Below are 22,267 nucleotides of genomic sequence, written 5' to 3' on the forward strand. Positions count from 1 at the left end.
ATTTTTAAACAGTTTTCCTTTTTATTTTTATTTGTATTTGTATTTGTATTTTTTGCAATTAAAGAAAAAATTTATCTAGAAAGTGACGATTGCTAGTAAATAAAATTTTTAAAGTAAAAGTGCAGCTTTAACAAATATAATAAATCGATTGCAAAGTAAATGTAAAATTTGTGTGATTTAAATATACGAGTATATAAATAATATGTACATTAACATAAAAAAAAATTAAATTAAAGGTTTCCTCAATGTTGTTGAATATAAAAAATATAAGAATATTAATGCTTAAAAGTTAAAAGTAATACTAAAAACAATTTATAACGGCTACAAAAGATGCTAGCGTAGTTTTGTTTAAGTCTAATCGAAATGATAAAAAATATGCTTTAAAAACTCAAATCGAATTAAATATTATTATATAATATAATATAAGTTTAAACTTAACACACATTTGACAAGCGGTTATTTCCATGCTAGACTTTTAATTCCAATGTCAATCAATCAATGTGAGAATTATAATGCATACAAAGTAACCGTTTTTAGGCTTTCTTGTACTCAATTAAATAAGCTGAACTTTCTTTAATTCGAACAATTAAAACAAAAAGATTTAGTAATATTTAAACTCACTTTTATATAGTTTTAAAAATAGTAACTTCTTTGTTAATTGCAATTTTAATAAAGAGTTCTTCGACATTGTTTATCGTATAAAATTTTGATATAAGTAGATTTTGAAGCCAAAAGGGAAGGATGAGATTCAATTAATATGTACGAAACATTCTTTTTCCTAATGAAAGTAATTGGCTTCAAGTATTTAATAGAGTGATATATGTTTTAAAGGTTTTGATATTTTCAAAATAAATATGTAAATTGAAATATTCTATTTTAAATATTATCGGTTCTGTTCTGCAAAGCACCTCATGCTCATTATTCATAAGTTTCTCATTGGTTATCATAAAAACTCCAAGCAATTTTTTCTTCCACTGAAAAGAATTTTAAGCCAAATTAATTTAAGTCTTCTTGTTTATAATAATAATTTAAAATAATTTTATGTAAATATAATTTGCTACTTATTCCATAAAAAATTAAAATAAAATTGTTTTTTTATTTTTGGTTTAAAAATTCAATATAAAAAATTACACTCATATCATTTTCTAGAACATTTCAATATCCGTAAATAATATCCGTTAATGAAACATATGAAGAAATGTTAATTATTGTAATTTTATGAAATATGAATGTCGCTTATATGTAAAATGACTGCTTTTAACAATGAATATGTAAAAGTAGCAAAATATTAATATCTATAATCTAAGATAAAAATAACTTAAAATTTTGCGCAGTGTACTTTTTAAAACAATTTTGCGCATATATGTATGCCGGGAATAAGATTAAAAAAAATTTATATCTTTGAAACTTAGAGTTAAGTTATACTTAATATAATGAAACAAACATCTTGAAAAAAAAAACCTTAAAAATAATAATTAATGTAACGAAATATGGGAAATATATTGTAACTTTGGTGATCTTTAAGGAGCTACTAATTTCTAAAAAAGTAAATAAATCCATTATACATAATAATTTTCAAAAAAAAAAGGTCAAAACTAAGTTAAAAACAAGAATCAATTATATATTTTTAAGTTTATATCTTTAAGATTATGTATGCAAATTCTACATAAGCAAGATACGAGTACTCGTTGCAATCGGTACGTGTTACATCGAAATCGCCTCCCAATCTATACAATATAACAGATATGATTAATATAATTGGTATAATTTAATTGATGCTTTATTCATTTGAGTTTCAGACATCATTCAGTTCATATTCTAAACATAAAATCTACAAATTGTGTATAAGTCCAATTTCGTCATGTAATTATGGGTTTCTGTCATTGTCGCAACTTATGACGACTTAATAAAGGTTCCAGTAGTCGTAACCAATAGAAAATACATAATAAATGCATTAACAAGACATGACTGCTAAGTACGACGGATAAAAATTAAAATATATTGAATGTCAATATATATACTGCTGCCTAGCGACAAACCACACCTGTTCGCCAAACAATATTGAAACCTGGTAAAACTTCTATTATAAATTAATAATATATTAGATTTCAATAGGCCATCTAAAAAAATTATAGTAAAATTGATTTGCAACAAATAAATAAATTTTGATATACCAAGAATATTTATCACAGATTAAAATGAATTAGTCCTATTTTAATTTTTGCTGTGGTATTTGTTGAATGTATATATGATACATTTGTTATTATGGTTCAAAAAGAAATCATTCATTCAGTAAAGTTTTGCAGCTCAACTACTAAAAAAAACAATTCAAATTCAGTCAATCATGCTAAGAATATTTAATTAGTAAATTGTCACCATCGTCAAGTAAGTAATAAAATTATACTTTTCAAATATCCAATAGCATATCATGCTCTGTCCTACTTAACTGAATTCAGTTTACATTAAATCAAACAAGAATTAAATTAACAGCTAACAGCACTAAAAAATTAAAAATGAAAATGTTTGTATAAAGTATTTACTAACTTCAAAAAAAAAACACCCAATAAAAAACCCGTTTTGAAAAAAATGTTCTTTATTAAAAACAATTAAATGTCGAGAGAATCCAAATCATCTATAACTGTGAGTACGTCTCACATAAGGTTTTCAAAAACTCGAAACGTCTTAGTTTGAAATCCAACAGAATGTATTTAAGGCTAATTCTTCATTGTTCTCTTGAAGTGCACGCGTAGAGAAATACTGGTCTATAATAGTACGTTAAAATACTACAGAATAATTTATAAAGTAGAACTGTCGCCTGACGAAGAAAGCATCTAAGAGTTGCTAAAGTAAAAGGTGATAGATGTTTTTTGTAATAATTCAGAAAATTTCTTCATTCTTTTAATTAATAGCAAAACTAATGAAATGAAAAATAGATTGTGCCTGGCTGAAAGATTTTCGCAATAATGGCCAAAAACCGGCCATAAAAAGCAGCAACGACTACTCGTCTTTAGTTAACATCAATAGTAAGATTTATAAGATTTTTTGAAACGAAACAATGCAAAAATTTATTTTTGAAAAATACTTAAAAGCCAAATTATTTTTTTAATTAGAAAAAATATACACAAAACAAAAAATTAAAAAAACATTGCAAATAATTAATATAAAAATAAAATAATTTAAAAAGATCAACTAAATATATATGTAATATTAATTTTGTATGATTATGTATTTTAATAAAACAAACGATGAAACATTAAAATTCAATCAAAAGTGAGCAAAAATAAAAATTTTGAAATATTGAAATATTTAAGTTAACATTTAACAACAAAATAAATCACACGTAAAATTAATACTAATCTAAAAGCATTTCAAATTAGTTTTAAGTTTACTAACAACAAAAATTATTTGACAACTTATAATAAATATTTAAAAAGAAATCACGAAATTTTATTTTAATCCTTAACAAATAAAGTGAACCTAAACCAAAGCACATAAATCAATCAATTTCGGTTTGAACTATTTTCAAAAATAAAATAGTTTACAAGAATGACAAAAATGGTGCAAAATCAAAATCTAATTGAAAATTTATTTAAATATTAGCGGGAGAATGAATAAATAAATATGAGCAAGAAACGAATACATACTATGTTTTATTTGTTAATAAAAAAAGTATAATTTGAAAAAAAGTTATTCAGGTTCTACCGAGATTTGAACTCGGATCGCTGGATTCAAAGTCCAGAGTGCTAACCATTACACCATAGAACCTTGTTGAGTTGCCGTCGATAAAAGCAGTTTTTTCCAAACGTACTTTTAAATTTTCATACAATCCAAAAATGCCCATTTCACATAATAATGCCCTGTTCCAATAGCAGACTGGGCCAAAGTTGACTAGATATATTTAGAGCTTTTGGAATAGAACGCAGAATACTTGTACAAGTATTTGCTCTGACTGATCTATGATAAATGGAACACTCGGTTTAAAAATAAATTAACAGAAATTTAAGCATTATTCTATTCAAATAAATAGGTTTCACAAAAGTAACTAAATGTATGAAAACACTCTAAGACGTATATGATTATAAAGCGCATGAATCCCCTAGCTATATTTTTCGACTGACGACGGTTGATGGTTGTATAAACCGGTAACGATAAAAATTGAATCGAATGCTATAATAGTACCGACAATTGTTACCTCACTTTGCGGACGGACGAGAAGTACTTGAAGTAATTTGATTTATTAGCATTGCAATCCACATATGCAGTAAAAAAATAAAAAATACATATATATAACAATTAAATTTTTTAAAGCATTTTTTTTTATTATTGTATTAAAAAATCAGAATTGTGTATGGGTCCTATATTGGCAGTAAAAGTACCTGCATTGTGCGCCAACCAACTGACAACTGATTTAAGTGAAGTCACATATTATGAGTAAATTTTTACTTTTTGTTATATTGTCGATATAACTAAGTTTTCCAGATACCGAGATTTAAAGTTGGAAATTTTGACATCAAACCATTATTAAGTAAACGCTCCATTTGGTCTACTTATAGTTACTAGTTATCGATGTTGGTAATATAAAAACTACATATATCAATTTGCAGTTCGGGAAGAATCAAAAGTTCAAACTGATAAGAAATTGATGCATACAAACAACATGAGAGTTAAATTTGACGTGTGTGTGCTTAGTATCGAGCAAACACAAAATTCGAATTATTCGAATTCGAATAAAACAATTTACAACTGTTGTTACAATACAATAACAACAAATTAAATTCCATCCACTATTCTATATATCACTAGTTAAATGCTAGTGATACTGCCACTAAAAATATTTTTTTCGAATTAGTAAAATAAGACATCTTCAATGGTAAATGTGTCATGTCAAGTATGTTTGACGCAAACATTGAAAACATATTCAAATATAATTAAATTTATCAATGGTTACAACAACCATTGACAACCATTTTTTTTTTGCTTTTCTCACTTTGAAAAGCTTAACCGAAGGACACCACAGTCGTTTTCATCATAGTGATTTGCTGCTCGCCATTAATGACGTATTAATCAAAAAATTCGCTTTCGCTAGGTTCTACCGAGATTTGAACTCGGATCGCTGGATTCAAAGTCCAGAGTGCTAACCATTACACCATAGAACCCTACATTCGCTCGATCCCAAAATACTGGGGTCTTTCAGATATTCCTCTTAAATTTCATATTTAAAATTAAAATAATATAAATGACTTTTGAAGTCTGCTGCTATCCTTACAATCTATATTTAAAAATTTTTGTATATGCAAGGAAGAGGAAGATATCCAAATTTCATATACATATATAATACCAAACGAAATGAACAATAATCGGTAAAGCATTGAGTTTATAGAGTATTTCAATATCTCTTACCACTATCAACTGCTACTAATAATCTGGGCTTTTTTTAAGTAATAAAGAATTCAAAAAATCAGTCAACATAATTCAAAATTAATATTATTATAAATTAATTATAATATTATGTCTATTAATAAGGTACCGACTCTTGTCTTAGAAAAATAATTGAAATGCAGACTAAATATGTAAATATTGTGATATCAGGGGTAAGTTAATGGGTAAATTAAAATCCTTTATGTAGCATTAAAATAATTATTAAATATTAATATTTATTATTACGGTTCGTATTAAAATGGATGCTGTTATTAAGCAATAATGGATTGAGTAATGCACTAAATCAGTATTTTTCAACAACCTGTCCACGACTTGGTAGCAACCAGTCGGAAATGTTTTTTGTTTTTAAGGATATTATTTTGTCGAAGATATGGTACTGGACCTTGAAGACCACATTAAATATTTTACCGATTCTTGTATGCATCACTGAATTTTTCCTGTTTTTAGTACTCTTATTTGATTTATTATTAAATATTTCCTATAGACTCAGCGAGTAAAAAAGTTCTAAAATATAAATTCATTCATTTTCATACTAAGCAAAAAATTTAATGCTTTCGCAGGTTCTACCGAGATTTGAACTCGGATCGCTGGATTCAAAGTCCAGAGTGCTAACCATTACACCATAGAACCATATGCCTCCATGCTGTCAAAATTATTATTCAAACGGGATACATCGCGATGATCTTCAATCATTTTAGTTAAAAAAACGTATTCTTTGGTTTTAGTATTTTATATTGTATAAAAAAAATTATTATTTTCAAGTTATTACTTGAAAATTGTAATTATTTTTATTTTTTGCAAGTATTTTGTTTAGCAAAATTATGCAAAGTATGGGAATACTGCAGAATATAGGACAAAATATTTATGCGTGTATATATGGATGTATGTACATAACACAAAAATGAGTGCTAAAAACTGACACTGTTCATTAACGCAACTCCTCAGTGAATAAAAAATTAAAATAAAATATTACGATTATTTTAATATAATATTATTTTATATATTTATTTATTTATGAATATTTAACATGGTGTTTGATGATTAACATCAAAACCTCCATCATGCTGCCCTGCAAGTTTCATTGAACATACTGTCTGCTTATATCACTCTGTATGTCACAGCATTTAATCGATCCATATTACACAATTTCTGTATGTGTATAAAACGTTTATTTGTTTTGTACTAATGATCTTCGATGCTTTTTACTACACAAGCTTTTCAAGTGTCGAATATGCCTAACACGTAGAGATTTTGTTTAAGATTATCCCTTGAAATAGTTTGGTTAGATATTGTTAATAGTGAAATTCTTCGAAAGTTATTACATTTGGAAATGTTACTTTTTTTATAATTTTACTAAAATACCCGTGTTCCATTGCTCAGGTATAGTCTGTTTTTTAGTTAGCTGTGCAGGAATATGCAGAACACATGAAGAAAGGATTCTGTCTTAATATTTAATTAAGTGTAAGTCAATGAAGAATGAATCGTTGAATGAATTGGTGTTTACAATTATCGCCAATTCAAGAGTTAAACTAAGTCACTCAGATTTAAGATATTGCACAGAATTCGTTAAAATCGTTGTTATTTTGAATAATTTCACAAATTCTTTATTATAAGTAACTTGTTTTAAATATTTAATTAAAATTTTATTTTATTTATGTTTGGTATTTAAAACTAAGATTAAACAAACTTCTATATATTACTACATATATAAAACTAAAAACACGGATAAATACTGATCAATCTTCTATTGATTATTTACATCAATCTTTTTATCAATTAAATATAATAAAAAAAGTCAACTAACAACTATTTTAAAATAAAATTATTTATATTATAAAAGTTAAAATCAAATTACTATTTAAAATATATACATATTTTTAATCCACTGTCCAAAAGAAATTGCTGTAGTTAAAGAGCACTCATTATATAGAACTTATTTTTGCTGATATGATGCGAATTGTCTATTGCTAAAGTTTGTTTAAAAATATGAATTTAGGAAGAAGTCAATTGTGAATATTTTAATTGTGAATTAGTTCTGTTTTATCTGTTTGTAATGTTGACAACCCCCACCAAGACGGTTCTATGGTGTAATGGTTAGCACTCTGGACTTTGAATCCAGCGATCCGAGTTCAAATCTCGGTAGAACCTGAAACAATTTTTTTTTGTAAAAATGCTGTACATATTTTTTTAAATACAAACTTTTATCAAAATTAACATAACTACAAAATATAAAAATAAGTTGATTTAAATGTAAATTTATTCTTTATTATAACGAAACAAGAAAAAATTTTTCAATTTAGAATTGAAGCATCTTAGAAATAGATGTGGATTATTTAACTACTAATGTTTAAACATCTATCAAGGCAAATTAATAAAATTTAAATTGATAAGCTCAGAATTTTCTGTCATCCTTTTAAGTTTACAATTAACAAATTCTTTGAAAAATAATATATAACTACGTCACAATAACATCTATATATGGACATAAACCTACTGTATTACCGAAAGTTACGTCATTATATGAAAAAAAAGAGCAACAACATAGATAAGCCCTTAAAACGTTTGTAAACTCTTTGACAACAAAAAACCAGAATGCAACACAAAAAATATTGTGCACTGAAAGCTCAGAGAAACAAAATGACTTCTCTTCAGGAACTGAAGAAGAATAGTTTTATGAATATGACTATAAGCCCAACAAACATGTCTCCAATTAGCTGTTTTAATAAAGCATATAAATATATTTTTGGTTTAACAACATGATATATATAATTTCTTCATACAATATCCATCTTTATTTTGGTATATATTCTATATACTCATGCATGCAACAATTACTTTTTGATCTGGAATCCTGAAGCTTTCCTTAACATTGAACTCTCTTAACAGTTTAATAAAATACCAATATTTTCACAAAACTTTATTCATTATCGATTTCAAACTGTGGTACATAGCTCCAATATATTTCATTTTAGAATTAATTTATATTTGTGTGGTATTTACCAAGTACTTTGTTACAAATTCTAATAAAGATTATTTTACGTATATTGCATATTTAATACATTTCTTAGTTTAAGCAATTTTCATAATTATAATGTTATTTATTTGACTAAAAAAATAGAACGCATTAAAATAAGTTAATATTATAATTACTAGAATATAAATTAACAAAAAAATGTTATTAGAAAAAATAGAAAAATATTTGGCAAAATCTTATTTCATGGCTTTGTTTGCCATATTCATTATAACGTTAAGATTTGCGTGAAGTGTCTTAATTTGATCAAGCGTTTCAGGATCAATTGCTTCCACAATGTCTGGTTTCAGTTCATTTAATTTTTTGGGCCGCAAAGACAGTACGCCATTTTTTACTGGAATATTGACATTGGCAAACTTATCTGGCATACTGTAACAAAAATACATTTAAACGATTAAAGTAAAACTTTCACACTAAATTGATATTGATATACTAACACTTGCGCTACTACTGGACTTCCGCAGACGGATAACACCATTTCTCCCGGTTTTGGCCAGCGCATAAATGCTGTAGGCGGTGACTTTGGTGATTGGTAGGAGTTAACTGTGCGATCGGCGCTTAATGCTTTCGAACGTGATGCTATTGGCGTACGCATTTTACTGCGAGATGCATGATCTGACATTGCGCTCAACTTCGGCTTAATAGCTGAACCCTGCATATTACAGGCTGAGCGAGATCGTCGAGGCTTACGAGCACGCGCTGAGCTTAGTGGACCGGGTGTACGACCGCGCTGCGAATTTTGCTGCTGTAATGTATTACGAGGAACGCTCAAATAAGCAGTTAATGCACCAGTTCCAAGATAACTACTGCGTGTGCTGTCCTCTGTAAAATAGCCCTCTACCAGTCATAATTTTGTTATGTATTGTTATGTAATTATTCAAGAAATGCAGAAGAAAAATGAAGCGTGAACACCCATCCAATATTATTTAAAAAAAGAAAATAATTTAGCTTTTACTTTATTAATAGAGTGTGCATGAATTATTAAGTGAAATGAGTGCAAGTTTAGTGTTTATGTTATTTGTTAAGTACAAATTCTTTAATTTACCTTCGTCATTCATACTGGGCACTTTTAAAGTCCGCATTTGCGTGGCGCTATTGCACATGGATTTTGATGCATTTATATTTTCAAGTGAACTGGTATTTTCGGAATAATCATTGAAAGATTTCAGATTCTACAAGATAAATATTTTATAAAAATATATAAATATTTTACGAAAAAGCGTAATTATTTTTTACCAAGGCCATAAAATCTCCAAACTTCATTTTCAATAACTGGCGACTTGTACGATCTATAAGCATTTTCATGGCATTCTCTAGATCACTAACAAACTCCATTCCCTTTGTATCTATAGCTATCAGTCCCGAATCCACCGATGATTCATAATCACGAATTTTTTCTTCACGATGAGCAGCTTCACGGTTGCGCTTTGTTGTCTTGGATATTTTGGTACGCGGCATGGCGTTTAATTTATACTTTCGCCAATACAAGATTTCTGTACTTTAAAATACAAAACAAATATATTAAGAACCAAGGTTCTTTTTCCTTTGCGAAGTAAATATTTTTTACTCTCGGCAACAATCAGAATATTCACTTCTAATGTGGCTTTATTAAAGTACTTAGATAATATACAATTATTACAGATCTGAAATAGTATAGAGTGGAAAGTACAAAATTAAAGTACGTAAATATTAATTGTTCACAACAAAATTTCAACAATTTACTTGCAACGCGCTGCTTTACACACGCCGTTGGATTGTAAACTTCGTTTTCCGTTAGTTTTCTATTTAAAAACGATCACAATTGTTATTTTTAATACTTAAATATCATGAACTTATTACAGATTAAAAATGATTTAAAAAAAACGGTTTAAACAAGGTTAACAAAAAACTATACACAACACAACTACAACTTCTCCGCGTCGTACAAACCTGACAAACGCTGCTTTGCTGTGAACTTCGTTTTTCTGTTCAGAAATTTTTCTATTTGGCGGCATCGATTTTATCTTGAGTTGTCACCACTGTGTTTTGACAGTTGGCATATGTAAAGTCGTACTCAAACAGAAATATTTAAGAAACTAATTAGAAAGTTTTTAGAAATAGATATTACATATATTCATCAATTATAATAATTATAAAAATTAATAAAATAATGCAACAATACTACTTTCTCTAGCGACTAGAAAAAAATGTTATCAATGCAATGAGCGAACTATTGTGAACCTTCATAGAAAATGTTAACGAATTTTCCAATCATATGTCAAAAGATTGTAAACAAAAATTCAATCAAAATTAAAAAGTATTAGAAATGTGAAAATTGTGGAGAATAAATAGTTTAAAATTTATAGAAGTACATGAAGAGAGTATAAGAAAGATAGAAAGAATAATAAAACGATAATTGATTTGTTAATGAATTTTGAAAAATTCCACTGAACTAAGCAATTTTATGTTAAATTGAAAAATTAAAATTAAAAATTCTTAGACTGAATGCACGAATTAAAAAAATAAAACATATTATCTAGCGGCAAATCGTAAATGCAATTTTTACATTCCTACGCGGGCATCATATGGCGCGTCATTAAATTTTTTGTTGTTATTTTAGCATTATTGATGCAATCTGTTAAATAGTTTTTTTGACGGATTTTACATTGTACGTGAATTTAATCAAATATGTGCTTACAAAACTAAAAAACAGAATTAATATAAATAGATCTTCAAGCTAAGCATTTTGATTGTAATTAACGGTACGTCAATTTTTTTTGTTTTAATTGCATTTTACAAATTTAACACTTATTGGAGTATTTCGTTTTATACTACGCAGTTTCAAGATATGCCCATCGCCAACCTCAACCAATGCGGTTTCCACCCATTTTTTATATATCTAATAGTACATTTATCCTGTCTCATTTAGGCACTAGCTCATTTATATTAATTCACAATATAATGACCTCATTTATGCAACTGAAAAAACTTTTATCAATTTCATTTAATAATATACAACACAAAAAATTTAAATTTATAATTAATATATAAACTTTGTATATCAAATCCATATTCAATTAATAAACACATTTCTTATAAATAATTTAAATATTTTAATAAGTAAATATTTTAAATATTTAATAAGTATTTTATTAAATATTTACTTCCTCAGCGCCTTTGCTTACAACTCAGCTCTTGTTTGTTTACGTTTTACATTTGATATATGACACATATTTCAAATTTCGTGTCATTTCCCTTGTGAGAAATTTATTTTTAAGGGTTGCACATTCGAGATTTTTCGCCGTAAATGAGCTGATTTATTGATAATAAACTTATTTATATGAAAGATTTGTGGGTGATAAATTATTCTCAATTGTGGCTATAATGAGCAAAACCGCTTAAGTAAGACAGTGTGAATGTGATATATACCGATACAAAACGTAAACAAATAACATATGTCAAATGCCAGAATAGTTTTAGATATTTTTAATGTCTGTTTAATTCTTTCATTGAAGATGTTCATTGTTTAATTCTTGTAAACTTCAAATAGAACCCTGGTTTTAAATAACAGTAATTTTAGTATTGCAGTATATGTACAACAACAATTGCATGTCATATATTGGTATTCGAATTTCATCTTAAGGTGCATCCACACCAAAGCAAACGCTTGCGAAAGAAAGAGCTTTTGCAGTTACGATTATCTGTGAATATTTATTCATACGCAAAATTTGGCTTTGGTGTGTTTGCACCTTTATTATATGATGTGTTGGAATAAATTCTATGAAATGCAATTGAAGGTGCTGCTTCAACGGGCTACAATTCACGTAACTAGTAACGTGCTTGAATTTGATAAGTGCACGTGTTCTTATATGAAATTACCAGTACACACTTCATAAAATGTCTAAAGTGTTGTTAATTAGAAAATATGTACGCAACATAACCATTAAAATAATTTTAGAGCCGTGTGCGAGTTTGAATAAAATGAGATAAAGTAAATTGAAATTTCCTAGGGATTTTTTGCACTGCACTTATCTAAATATTTATTTATATATTTACTGCATTTATGTATTATTTCTGTTTAAAACTTTTCAAATAAATTTATTAATTTATTAAACATTTTATAAAATTTTCACAATGGCAACAACCAATTAACCTAATTTTTATCTAATTTACCGTACTGGAAATTCTGGTAAATACCAACATTCGTTGTCATAACGACATTATATACTATTTCACTCAATTTACCATCAATTTACTCGAACTCGCACTTGGCCTATATGAATTTTGACGCAATTTTTCTGTTATTTCTACTTTCAATTCTTGCTGATATTCTTTGCACAAATTGCTATCTAAAGTTTACAATTTTTTCCGCAAGAGCATGTCAAAAACGTCCAAAACACGTGCATCGAAAGATATGTCAGAGTGTTGGTCTTTTACTAACCTCATGCCGTGGCGCGTGGACGTTTGAGGAAGTGAAGATAGGTGTCGTGTTTGAAATAATATAAATTAAATAGTGATCTAAAATGGCTGAAGTTGGTAAGAGTCTCTTTATTAACTTCGTTTGATTTTGATAGCTTTAATATAAATTTCTTCGCTTGCGCGGGTGTTAATTATTTGAATTTATTTTATTTCGTCTAATTATAGTAACAAAGGAAAAGAAGAAAAAGAAAATTAAACAGGAGCCAGTAGATACTGACGTTGGTGAGCTTCAAAAGTCATGTGAATTTGCCGTGAAGCCTTCTTCAAAAGCTGCTGTGCTCGATACGTCACAATGGCCACTTTTATTAAAGAATTTTGATAAATTAAATGTGCGCACAAATCACTACACGCCATTGGCAAATGGAGCGTCACCTCTTAACCGCGACATTAGGGAATATATTAAATCTGGATATATCAATGTGGATAAACCATCAAATCCTAGCTCACACGAGATTGTAGCATGGATAAAGAAGATTCTAAAATGCGAAAAAACTGGGCATTCTGGCACGCTCGATCCGAAAGTAACAGGTAAGAATGGCACATCAACAGTTTTAGGTTAGAATAAATATTCAATCAATTTAGAGGTTATAAATATGCTTCTAATTGCGGAAGTGCTTTCCCAAATCTAGCGAATAAAACTAAAATAAATATTTTTTTAAATTAAAAATTCATAAATCCGATATAAGATATACAATCGTACCATTATAGTATTGATTGTTGATAAGTATTATATTTTGTAATAAAACCATATATGTATGTTCTCAGGCTGCCTGATTGTTTGTATTGATCGTGCGACACGACTTGTAAAATCACAGCAGAGCGCGGGAAAGGAGTACGTAGCTGTATTTAAATTGCATAGCCCAGTAGAATCGGTTGCAAAAGTACGTCAGGGTTTAGAGAAATTGCGTGGAGCACTATTCCAACGTCCACCACTTATTTCAGCTGTTAAACGCCAGTTGCGAGTGCGTACTGTCTATGATAGCAAATTGTTGGACTACGATGAAAAGCGTCAAATGGGTAAGTGATAATTTTATAGATTAAATTAAAAAATATTTAAAGCATTTGTCCAAAAAGTTCAACGTTTCTTGCTTGAATCAAAGAAATGTTTTATTTTTTCAATAGTATATTTTCTGTATTAAAACAAAAAGAAAATGAAGAATGCGACATTAAAAGATTTTTTGCACTGCGGATGCAGTCGAAAATACACGAATTTTTTTCAAATAAACTTTTTTTGTTTGCTTGTAAAATTAAAGGTGTTTTTTGGGTTAGTTGTGAGGCTGGTTCATACATACGTACCATGTGTGTACACTTGGGTCTAGTGCTAGGAGTAGGTGGTCAAATGCTGGAACTGAGACGTGTACGCTCCGGTATACAATCGGAACGTGATGGTATGGTGACTATGCATGATGTGCTCGATGCAATGTATTTATATGAGAATCATAAAGACGAATCAATGCTTCGACGAGTAATTAAACCATTAGAAGGCTTGTTGATTAATCATAAGCGTATTATCATGAAAGATAGTTCGGTAAGTAAACAATATGTCGTTTTATAATATATAATACCCCATGATATAAGCCGGCATGAAGAATATTCCCCAGTTCTTTATGTGACTATGATTGGGAACACGAAACTTACCGATGTGTGTATGTTTTGTGCGCAAATCAGCAAACTAAACAAAGAGTTATTCGGTGTACAATTTCAAACCAAATTTAATAATCATTTGATATATAAAAAGCAAATATTTTAATTTTTAAATGCATATTTCCTACATACCTAATACTAACTTCAATTATTTATTTAAAAAGGTTAATGCAGTTTGCTATGGTGCCAAAATTATGTTACCTGGTGTATTACGTTATGAAGATGGCATTGAAATGGATCAGGAAATTGTGATCTGTACCACAAAAGGTGAAGCTGTTTGCTTAGCAATTGCACAAATGACTACTGCGACAATGGCCTCTTGTGACCATGGTGTTGTTGCTAAAATAAAGCGTATCATAATGGAACGTGATACATATCCACGTAAGTGGGGTTTGGGTCCTAAAGCATCAGCTAAGAAAGCACTTATAGCAGCTGGTAAATTGGATAAGTTTGGTCGGCCAAATGAAAATACACCAAAAGAGTGGTTAACTGGCTTTGTTGACTATAACTCAAGGAAACCTGCCTCAGTACCAGCACAGTCTTCCCCAGCAAATGGTAATGATGAGGAAACGAAGAAGGTAATTATGATGATTTTACCTAAATATTTAAGTAGTTTATGTTTTTTTTTATAATCAATCAATATATAATATATAATAATCAATCAATTTTAAATTATACGTTTTATATTAAAAAACTAAAACTAGGCGCTAAAAATGTTTGTTCATTTTTAAATAAATAAGTACGACCACTACGATCATCTATTAAATTAAGATATATGAAAATTAAAAATGAAGTTTCAGATATCAGCTTGTATTGCAAAAGCAGGCTTAATTATATGTTTAATTTTAATTCATTAGACTTTCAAAACTCCAATAATTCTTCTCAATAGTCCGAAATAAGAAAACATGTTCTTACAAATAATTTGAATTCCCTAATCTTACCACATTATTGTGCATATTTAGTAACAAAAAAAAAATAGAACCAAACTTTTAGAAAATTTTATTTGTTTTTTTGCTTTAAAGGAACAACAACAATTTTGAAAACAAGGAAAATGTTTATACAAATTATAATTCTCATGTGGTTTAATTTGGGGGTATTTTATATTTGAATTATTGTATCCGGCAATATAACGATAAGTACTGAAACACCACTAACAGTTAAGTGAAATTTTGAGAGGGATATTGTCCTTTATTCACATTCAAATTGAATAAACATTATTTGGACAAACTTGATTCATCTCATCTTTTAATGTACTCGTTTTAATATAAACATTAAACTTTCGCATTGTCAAATATTTGTTAGTAAACTTCCAATACCAGTGTGTGAGAAGGGTTCAAGTTTTGGCAATGCTAAAGCATTATATGTTTTATTTTGTTTAACCCAAAAACATTGATAAAATGTGTATTCTCTTTTCTTTTTTTAGCGCAAGCTAAGTACATCTAGTGCGGAGGGAACTTCAGCGTTACCAACAGAGAAAAGCGAAAAGAAGAAGAAAAAGAAAAGTAATATTGCAGAAACTGGAGAAACTGACATGCCTGCAGCTGATGAAGCACCTGAAGGTGAAAAGAAAGAGAAGAAGAAGAAAAAGAAGAAGGATAAAGATAAAGAAAGAGTTCAAGAAAATGAATAAAAATCATTTGAACTGTCGGCTTCGAATCTAAAGACTCCTCCACTTCAATCATATGCAGCATATTTGATTGAACACCCTTTTAAATACACATAAAATAGGAGAAGATCGAATCCTAGATTAATCCTTTAGAAGGAATATTTACTCTCCATATATACTGATATATTCAGGATGCGGTTACGAAGCCTAAAAACAAGAATAAAATAAACAATTACCATTCTCCATACTTCCATTAAGGATTAGAAACAGTTAGTGAAGGAAATGTGAAGTGCGTAAAGTCTGAGTAGATGTCTTTTTGTAAAGCACTCTATTTTGTACATTGATTTAAGTAACTTCAATGCATTTTACAATCTAGATGTATTATATTCCTATGTACGTAATGTGTTAGAATGTAAACCTATACAAACTAGTTTATAATGTTAGCCATAAGTAATTATATTTTGTAAGTTTTTACTTAATAGATATATTCTATAGATATGAATATAGAAGTTCTATAAAATACAATTCTGAAAGCAAGTAACAATTGGCTTTGAATTTTAAACAGTTAAAAAATTAATTTAGAAGTTTAGCATACTTACTATGTAAGCAGTTCTGCGACGTGCAGGTAAACTATCTTTATTTATTATGTGATTTAGTAAAAAAAAATTTTTTTTTTTGGAATAGCCAAAGTGCTAAGATATTTGTTGCTACAAACGAAGTTTAAAGAGCAAAACAACGTTGACTGAAAAGGTAAATATCAATTTTTAATATTGATAATAATAATATATATTAAAGTTTTTTATTCAAATATAAATTTATTTATGTATGATGAGCAATAACTTTCGCCCCTAACTGAAGAAAATTCTGTTGAACGCGAAATTCATTGGTCTTTCTGATTATAGATTGTAGAATATAATTTTAATTAAATTAGATTTTTTTAAGTAATATGTTCTTGTATGTTTATTCAACAGTCACTGACAATCTGCAATGGTTTTAAAATCACTAACTAAATTTTGGACAAATATGAGGTAAGTTTATAATCTCAAGTATTGAATTAAAAATTAATTTAAAAATTTCAAACCAATGCTAATTAGATTTTAAACTAATAGTACGTTCAAACGATTATAGACCTCATTAAAAACATTCAATGTAAAATTTGGATACAACCCTGCTTTTCGGGGGTAATAAAGCTATTGAGTTCAACAATTTTGTTGTTTTTATTACGATTCACATTCCATTTATTAAAATAAAAGACATTTATTATAATAAATGCTTTAGTTTGAGCATACTATTAGGTTAAAATGAATGTTAAGTACTTGTTTTTTATATGATGAGCAATAACTTTCGCCCCTAACTGAAAAAAATTCTGTTGAACGCGAAATTCATTGGTCTTTCTGATTATACATTAAGACCGAAAAGTTTTCGGAAATTCTCATTTAAAATTCGCGCGCTGTATATTTTTCGATATTTTAAGTTTATGTAGTTTGGCAGCAATTAAGGACAATTACTATGCCAAAAATGAGCGCGATCTGTCAGACAGTTCGTTTACGGCAGCGGTTGAAACCAGTTCACCTCAGTAGTGCGTTGCGAAAAAAACAATGGAAAAAAAATATTGAACAAAGAGTTTGCATCAAATTTTGTGTTTCGAACGAAATTTCGTGTGCAGAATCGTTGCGAATGCTACAAAAGGCTTATGGGGAATCAGTTTTATCGAAAACTCAAGTTTATGAGTGGTACAAAGCCTTTCAGGACGGTCGTACGACCGTCGAAGACATTTCGCAACGCACTACTGAGGTGAACTGGTTTCAACAGCTGCCGTAAACGAACTGTCTGACAGATCGCGCTCATTTTTGGCATAGTAATTAAGGACAGTGCTGCCAAACTACATAAACTTAAAATATCGAAAAATATACAGCGCGCGAATTTTAAATGAGAATTTCCGAAAACTTTTCAGTCTTAATGTAGATTGTAGAATATAATTTTAATTAAATTAGATTTTTTACTAATATGTTCTTGTATATTTATTCAACAGTTACTGACATCTGCAATGGTTTTAAAATCACTAACTAAATTTTGGACAAATATGAGGTAAGTTTATAATCTCAAGTATTGAATTAAAAATTAATTTAAAAATTTCAAACCAATGCTAATTAGATTTTAAACTTATAGTACGTTCAAACGATTATAGATCTCATTAAAAACATTCAATGTTAAATTTGGATACAACCCTGCTTTTCGGAGATAATAAAGCTATTGAGTTCAACAATTTTGTTTTTATTACGATTCACATTCCATTTATTAAAGTAAAAGACATTATTATAATAAATGCTTTAGTTTGAGCATACTATTAGGTTAAAATGAATGTTAAGTACTTGTTTTTTATATGATGAGCAATAACTTTCGCCCCTAACTGAAGAAAATTCTGTTGAACGCGAAATTCATTGGTCTTTCTGAATACACATAATGTATAGAAAATAATTTCAGATTATAGAAACTCTTCAATAATATATTTTTTTTATTTCGTTACAGATACATATAATTTTTGTTTTAAAATCTCATTTAAATAAAAAGGTAAGTTTATAAATTTAAATAAATTATGAGCTAATTTATGTACTCAAAAATAAGTTCTAATTTGAATACATGATTATAACAATAAAAATTATTTTTATTTTATAAATTACTGTTTATTCATTAAGAAATTGGTTTTTTTTTATTTTTCCCTTTAAAATATTATCCTGTTTTTTTTCACATCTTGTTATTTTTTCTTATTTATTTTATCTATTTCCTTCATTCTTTATTTTCATTATTAAAAGACATTAAAAAATCGTACTTAAACATGATGAATAATAACTTTCGCCCCTAACTGAAAAAAAGTTATGTTGAATGCGAATGGATTGGTCTTACTGAGATTATAAATAACTTTTGTATTTAATTTCTAATATTTTTGTATTAAATAAATTTTTTATTTTATTTTTTTCAGAGCACTACAAAGATTGCTATTGAATACCAAATAATTTAAAATAGGTGAGTTTATTGGAATGAGTGGAAATAAGTACTTATTAATTTAAAAATGTATAGTTATAATTAAATAGAGTATAAAATATGATATAAACACCATCATTTACCTTTTGTTTTTATGCACCATATATATAGTAATGAAATCTGACTGCAATGATAACATTTTTAACAAGTTCTCTGAATTAACACGTTAAATAGAATAGAACTTTCAGTTTTGTAATGGTGCCTTCACGATTACTATATTGGATTATATATTGTATTAAAAAAAATTCTTTCCGCATACCAGCAAAACAATGCTCAGATTCTGACAAAACAAATTGTAGTGAAATGATTATTAACACGGCTTCATTACATTATCAAATTGAAGTTGTAATTCGATTTATATACAAGAATTCCGCAGTCAAAATTTCAGACAATTCACAATGATTGATTCTCATTAACTAGTAAAATAAAATATTACTGCAATGTTTGTCAAGCTTAACTACAAAAGCATAAATTAAAAACTAATCAAGATGAGATGAAGATTTCCCGTGTGAACAGGTATTCACCGAAACGATTTAAGACATGAAGCTCATAAACTAAATTGAGATTTTTTTATGCCATTTGAATAGACTATCTTTAATAGTCTATTCATAGTAAGCATTCTTCTTCTTCCAGTCTCTCTAAATTTTAATTATTAGATTAGTTGTAGTACACTAGTTAATTAATTAACTGAAAACAAGTTATGTTGAGTGCAAATAAAATATATTTTACATCAATTACCGAGATATAACAGTTGCATACATTTTTTGTTTATTTGCAGTGGAACTTTAATTATGTTAAATAAATGTAATGCTGTGTGCCAATGGTCCTTATCAGAATGGATACTGAAAAATATTAACTGAGGAATGGTGAGTTTTAATAATATATTTCTTAACATTCGTGGTTCTTATTTTATCTGATGAAAGAATATATCTGAAAATGTGGCATGATTTCACATTAACCGCAACACAAATCCTCTAAAAATAGGTCCTACTGAATATATAACATATACCACTATCTATGTCTATATGTGGTTTATATTTATATCTATATTATTGTTTTTATATTTTAGATTGATTATGGATATTGACAATATTGGAAATGGTATTAAATCGTGATGAAAACAAAGATAAAGAAGGTAATTATAGGATATGTATGAATAGATCTTTTACTAATTAATTTATGCATGATGAAAAAAATTGTTCTGATATATGTGGCATGACATCACATTAACCGCAACAAAAATCCTCTAAAATAGGTCCTACTGAAACTATTTCAATATTTTATTAAAATATGTTGTTATTTTGTTTGCTAACAAGTTTTTTTCTTTACAGTTCTGCTTTCGGGAATTTCACCACTAAATTTGTACTTCCTTCTGAAAAGGTTTTAGACGGTGTAACTGTATTATAAAAATCTATTTGAAATAAATAACTAATAAAAATATGACGTTGTTTTTTATTTTAATAAGTTAACACTTTTATGAGATGATTGAACGGGAAAGTACCTTTACGTAACTTGTTCTTTGTGGAACATATTTGTGCTGCACAAGGTTGCATTTGGGTAGTATTTATTATTGAAAAAGAGCATATGATAATTGTATTTCCAAAAGTTCGTAGTAAAATTACAAAATATTGTTGCACACTTAATTTTTAAAAGTAAGATGAAATAAACCTTTTTAATTGGAATGGTTTGATTTATATATGCTTACTTTGTGCTGAGTTATTTTGATGGCTAAAACTAATCTATCACTAGAATATACATTTTCTATAGAATTTGAATTAAATAAAATTTGAATATTATGAAACTCAACACTGGATTAAAAATTTTAATGGATCTCGCATTATTCAGTTTTTGTGAGCTTTACATTTACACATGATACATAGTTTTCATATTTAAAACAAATACTGTGGATTCGCTACATATAACTTACATACCAAGTTAAATAAAAGCATTTTTCACACCTTTATAGACGGTGTTTACATTACGAATTTTAGTCAGGGAAATTTACTAAAATTAATTTTGCGTTTACATTATTGTTTTGGGTTTTCATTTTGATAATTGTTACATATTTTAATAAATTGATGAGCAATCAGCTGGAAACATTATGGAAACTTGGGTTGTTATTTATAAATAATTACTGAAAAACTTATTATTTGTAAATAAAATTAAATAAACTGAACAAAAATGCATATTATTTATAAAATTTTGAAAAGTCCTTCGATTGGTAAATAAACGTTAGATCTCTAATGCGTGTTTTTCAAATCATAAGAAAAAAAAAAATTAGCAAATATTGATTTTTTCAAAAAAATTATTTTTAGAAAAATCTAGAAACAATATTAATACAGAACTAATTAAGGCAATGAAGAACATAAAACTAGAGTCATACATATTTGTGAAATTTAAGGTCAAAGTCAAGCTTGTAAATTCAGTAAATTTCAAGTTTTATAGAAAAAACTTTATAATATAGAAAATATGCTCAAGAAATATAAATAAATATTAGTTCAATATTTCAAAACAAATGTTAAATATCTCTGAATCTTTTTTTAAATTTTTTCATAATTAACAATCCAGCTTCAATAGCAACGTTGCTAACTTGGCACTAGCAATATATAATAGGTTCGTTCCATTACTCGTAGTAACTTCAAGTATCACTGTGTAAACAAAAGCACGTTCCACCATCAGATTTTCGAGTAAATGAGAACATCTGAGAGAGCGTAACATCCCTGTCGAAAATTTAAATTGCCACACCGACTTTACTCGTACATTTTATTTCAAGTACCTCGTGGAACAGAATTTTTTAAAAAACTCTGACATTTCGCCATTTTTGTACCAAAAACTTATCGATAACGCAATATTTTTAGCACTGTGTTCAGGAAAAGGTATTATGCGAATTCAATTTTCAGTCTAGCTTTGAAGTTTGTTGATCCTATTTTAATATGCCAAAATCGATATTGGTTAACTAGTTTTGCGCTCAAAGTCGATTTCCACCAGCAAAGTTTGTAATCCAAACCCCGTACAATCTAAACGAACAGATCAGAAGAATCGAGGTC

The 22,267-nt window shown here is 27.9% G+C and overlaps 2 protein-coding genes, 1 long non-coding RNA gene and 9 other non-coding genes across 15 annotated transcripts; 8 read left to right on the forward strand and 4 right to left on the reverse strand.

Moving 5' to 3' along the window:
* Positions 1 to 3,693: 3,693 nt before the first annotated feature.
* On the reverse strand, positions 3,694 to 3,765 carry Trnaq-uug. The gene has a single exon. It is a non-coding gene; the product is annotated as a tRNA-Gln (tRNA).
* A 1,319-nt stretch (positions 3,766 to 5,084) lies between these two features.
* Positions 5,085 to 5,156, reverse strand: Trnaq-uug. The gene has a single exon. It is a non-coding gene; the product is annotated as a tRNA-Gln (tRNA).
* An 841-nt stretch (positions 5,157 to 5,997) lies between these two features.
* Trnaq-uug lies at positions 5,998 to 6,069 on the reverse strand. The gene has a single exon. It is a non-coding gene; the product is annotated as a tRNA-Gln (tRNA).
* A 1,446-nt stretch (positions 6,070 to 7,515) lies between these two features.
* On the forward strand, positions 7,516 to 7,587 carry Trnaq-uug. The gene has a single exon. It is a non-coding gene; the product is annotated as a tRNA-Gln (tRNA).
* A 990-nt stretch (positions 7,588 to 8,577) lies between these two features.
* Positions 8,578 to 10,543, reverse strand: LOC119684219 (borealin-like). Of its 4 annotated transcripts, XM_038098212.1 has the most exons (6): positions 10,400 to 10,543; positions 10,193 to 10,251; positions 9,707 to 10,113; positions 9,516 to 9,642; positions 8,908 to 9,307; positions 8,650 to 8,839 (listed from the first exon to the last, which is right to left on the reverse strand). In XM_038098212.1, the coding sequence occupies exons 3-6, from the start codon at positions 9,926 to 9,928 to the stop codon at positions 8,650 to 8,652; spliced, it is 939 nt and encodes a 312-aa protein (XP_037954140.1). In that variant the 5' UTR covers positions 9,929 to 10,113; positions 10,193 to 10,251; positions 10,400 to 10,543. The 4 variants fall into 4 exon arrangements, with proteins under 4 accessions (XP_037954142.1, XP_037954140.1, XP_037954141.1 ...); XM_038098214.1 differs by lacking the exon at positions 10,400 to 10,543 and having other exon boundaries at positions 8,578 to 8,839; positions 10,193 to 10,300; XM_038098213.1 differs by lacking the exon at positions 10,193 to 10,251.
* Positions 10,544 to 12,850: 2,307 nt separating this feature from the next.
* On the forward strand, positions 12,851 to 16,719 carry LOC119678820 (H/ACA ribonucleoprotein complex subunit 4). The gene is made up of 6 exons (XM_038090882.1): positions 12,851 to 12,985; positions 13,094 to 13,456; positions 13,694 to 13,945; positions 14,182 to 14,456; positions 14,737 to 15,150; positions 15,996 to 16,719. Exons 1-6 carry the CDS (start codon positions 12,973 to 12,975, stop codon positions 16,200 to 16,202), a joined length of 1,524 nt encoding a protein of 507 aa, XP_037946810.1. The 5' UTR covers positions 12,851 to 12,972; the 3' UTR covers positions 16,203 to 16,719.
* LOC119686622 lies at positions 14,492 to 14,626 on the forward strand. Its single transcript, XR_005253021.1, has one exon. It is a non-coding gene; the product is annotated as a small nucleolar RNA snoR639/H1 (small nucleolar RNA).
* A 279-nt stretch (positions 16,720 to 16,998) lies between the features above and the next one.
* LOC119686633 lies at positions 16,999 to 17,083 on the forward strand. Its single transcript, XR_005253031.1, has one exon. It is a non-coding gene; the product is annotated as a small nucleolar RNA Me28S-Gm1083 (small nucleolar RNA).
* A 416-nt stretch (positions 17,084 to 17,499) lies between these two features.
* LOC119686630 lies at positions 17,500 to 17,584 on the forward strand. The gene has a single exon (XR_005253029.1). It is a non-coding gene; the product is annotated as a small nucleolar RNA Me28S-Gm1083 (small nucleolar RNA).
* Positions 17,585 to 18,555: 971 nt separating this feature from the next.
* On the forward strand, positions 18,556 to 18,640 carry LOC119686632. The gene has a single exon (XR_005253030.1). It is a non-coding gene; the product is annotated as a small nucleolar RNA Me28S-Gm1083 (small nucleolar RNA).
* A 368-nt stretch (positions 18,641 to 19,008) lies between these two features.
* Positions 19,009 to 19,095, forward strand: LOC119686629. The gene has a single exon (XR_005253028.1). It is a non-coding gene; the product is annotated as a small nucleolar RNA Me28S-Gm1083 (small nucleolar RNA).
* A 61-nt stretch (positions 19,096 to 19,156) lies between these two features.
* LOC119678821 lies at positions 19,157 to 20,652 on the forward strand. The gene is made up of 4 exons (XR_005252358.1): positions 19,157 to 19,202; positions 19,999 to 20,086; positions 20,290 to 20,355; positions 20,552 to 20,652. It is a non-coding gene; the product is annotated as an uncharacterized LOC119678821 (long non-coding RNA).
* The last annotated feature ends 1,615 nt before the right edge of the window (positions 20,653 to 22,267 follow it).

Source organism: Teleopsis dalmanni, chromosome 2, assembly GCF_002237135.1.
Source record: "Teleopsis dalmanni isolate 2A chromosome 2, ASM223713v2, whole genome shotgun sequence".
Taxonomy (NCBI): Eukaryota; Metazoa; Arthropoda; class Insecta; order Diptera; family Diopsidae; genus Teleopsis; species Teleopsis dalmanni.

Excerpts from the sequence above, each read along its gene's own strand:
- LOC119684219 (XM_038098214.1), bottom strand. The coding sequence starts at position 9,928 with ATGCCGCGTACCAAAATATCCAAGACAACAAAGCGCAACCGTGAAGCT. Across the intron at positions 9,308-9,515 it reads GCCCAGTATGAATGACGAAG|AGGGCTATTTTACAGAGGAC; the intron begins GTAAATTAAAGA and ends TATGACTGGTAG. Across the intron at positions 8,840-8,907 it reads AGTCCAGTAGTAGCGCAAGT|TATGCCAGATAAGTTTGCCA; the intron begins GTTAGTATATCA and ends TTTTTGTTACAG.
- LOC119678820 (XM_038090882.1), top strand. Across the intron at positions 13,457-13,693 it reads GCTCGATCCGAAAGTAACAG|GCTGCCTGATTGTTTGTATT; the intron begins GTAAGAATGGCA and ends GTATGTTCTCAG. Across the intron at positions 15,151-15,995 it reads ATGATGAGGAAACGAAGAAG|CGCAAGCTAAGTACATCTAG; the intron begins GTAATTATGATG and ends TTCTTTTTTTAG.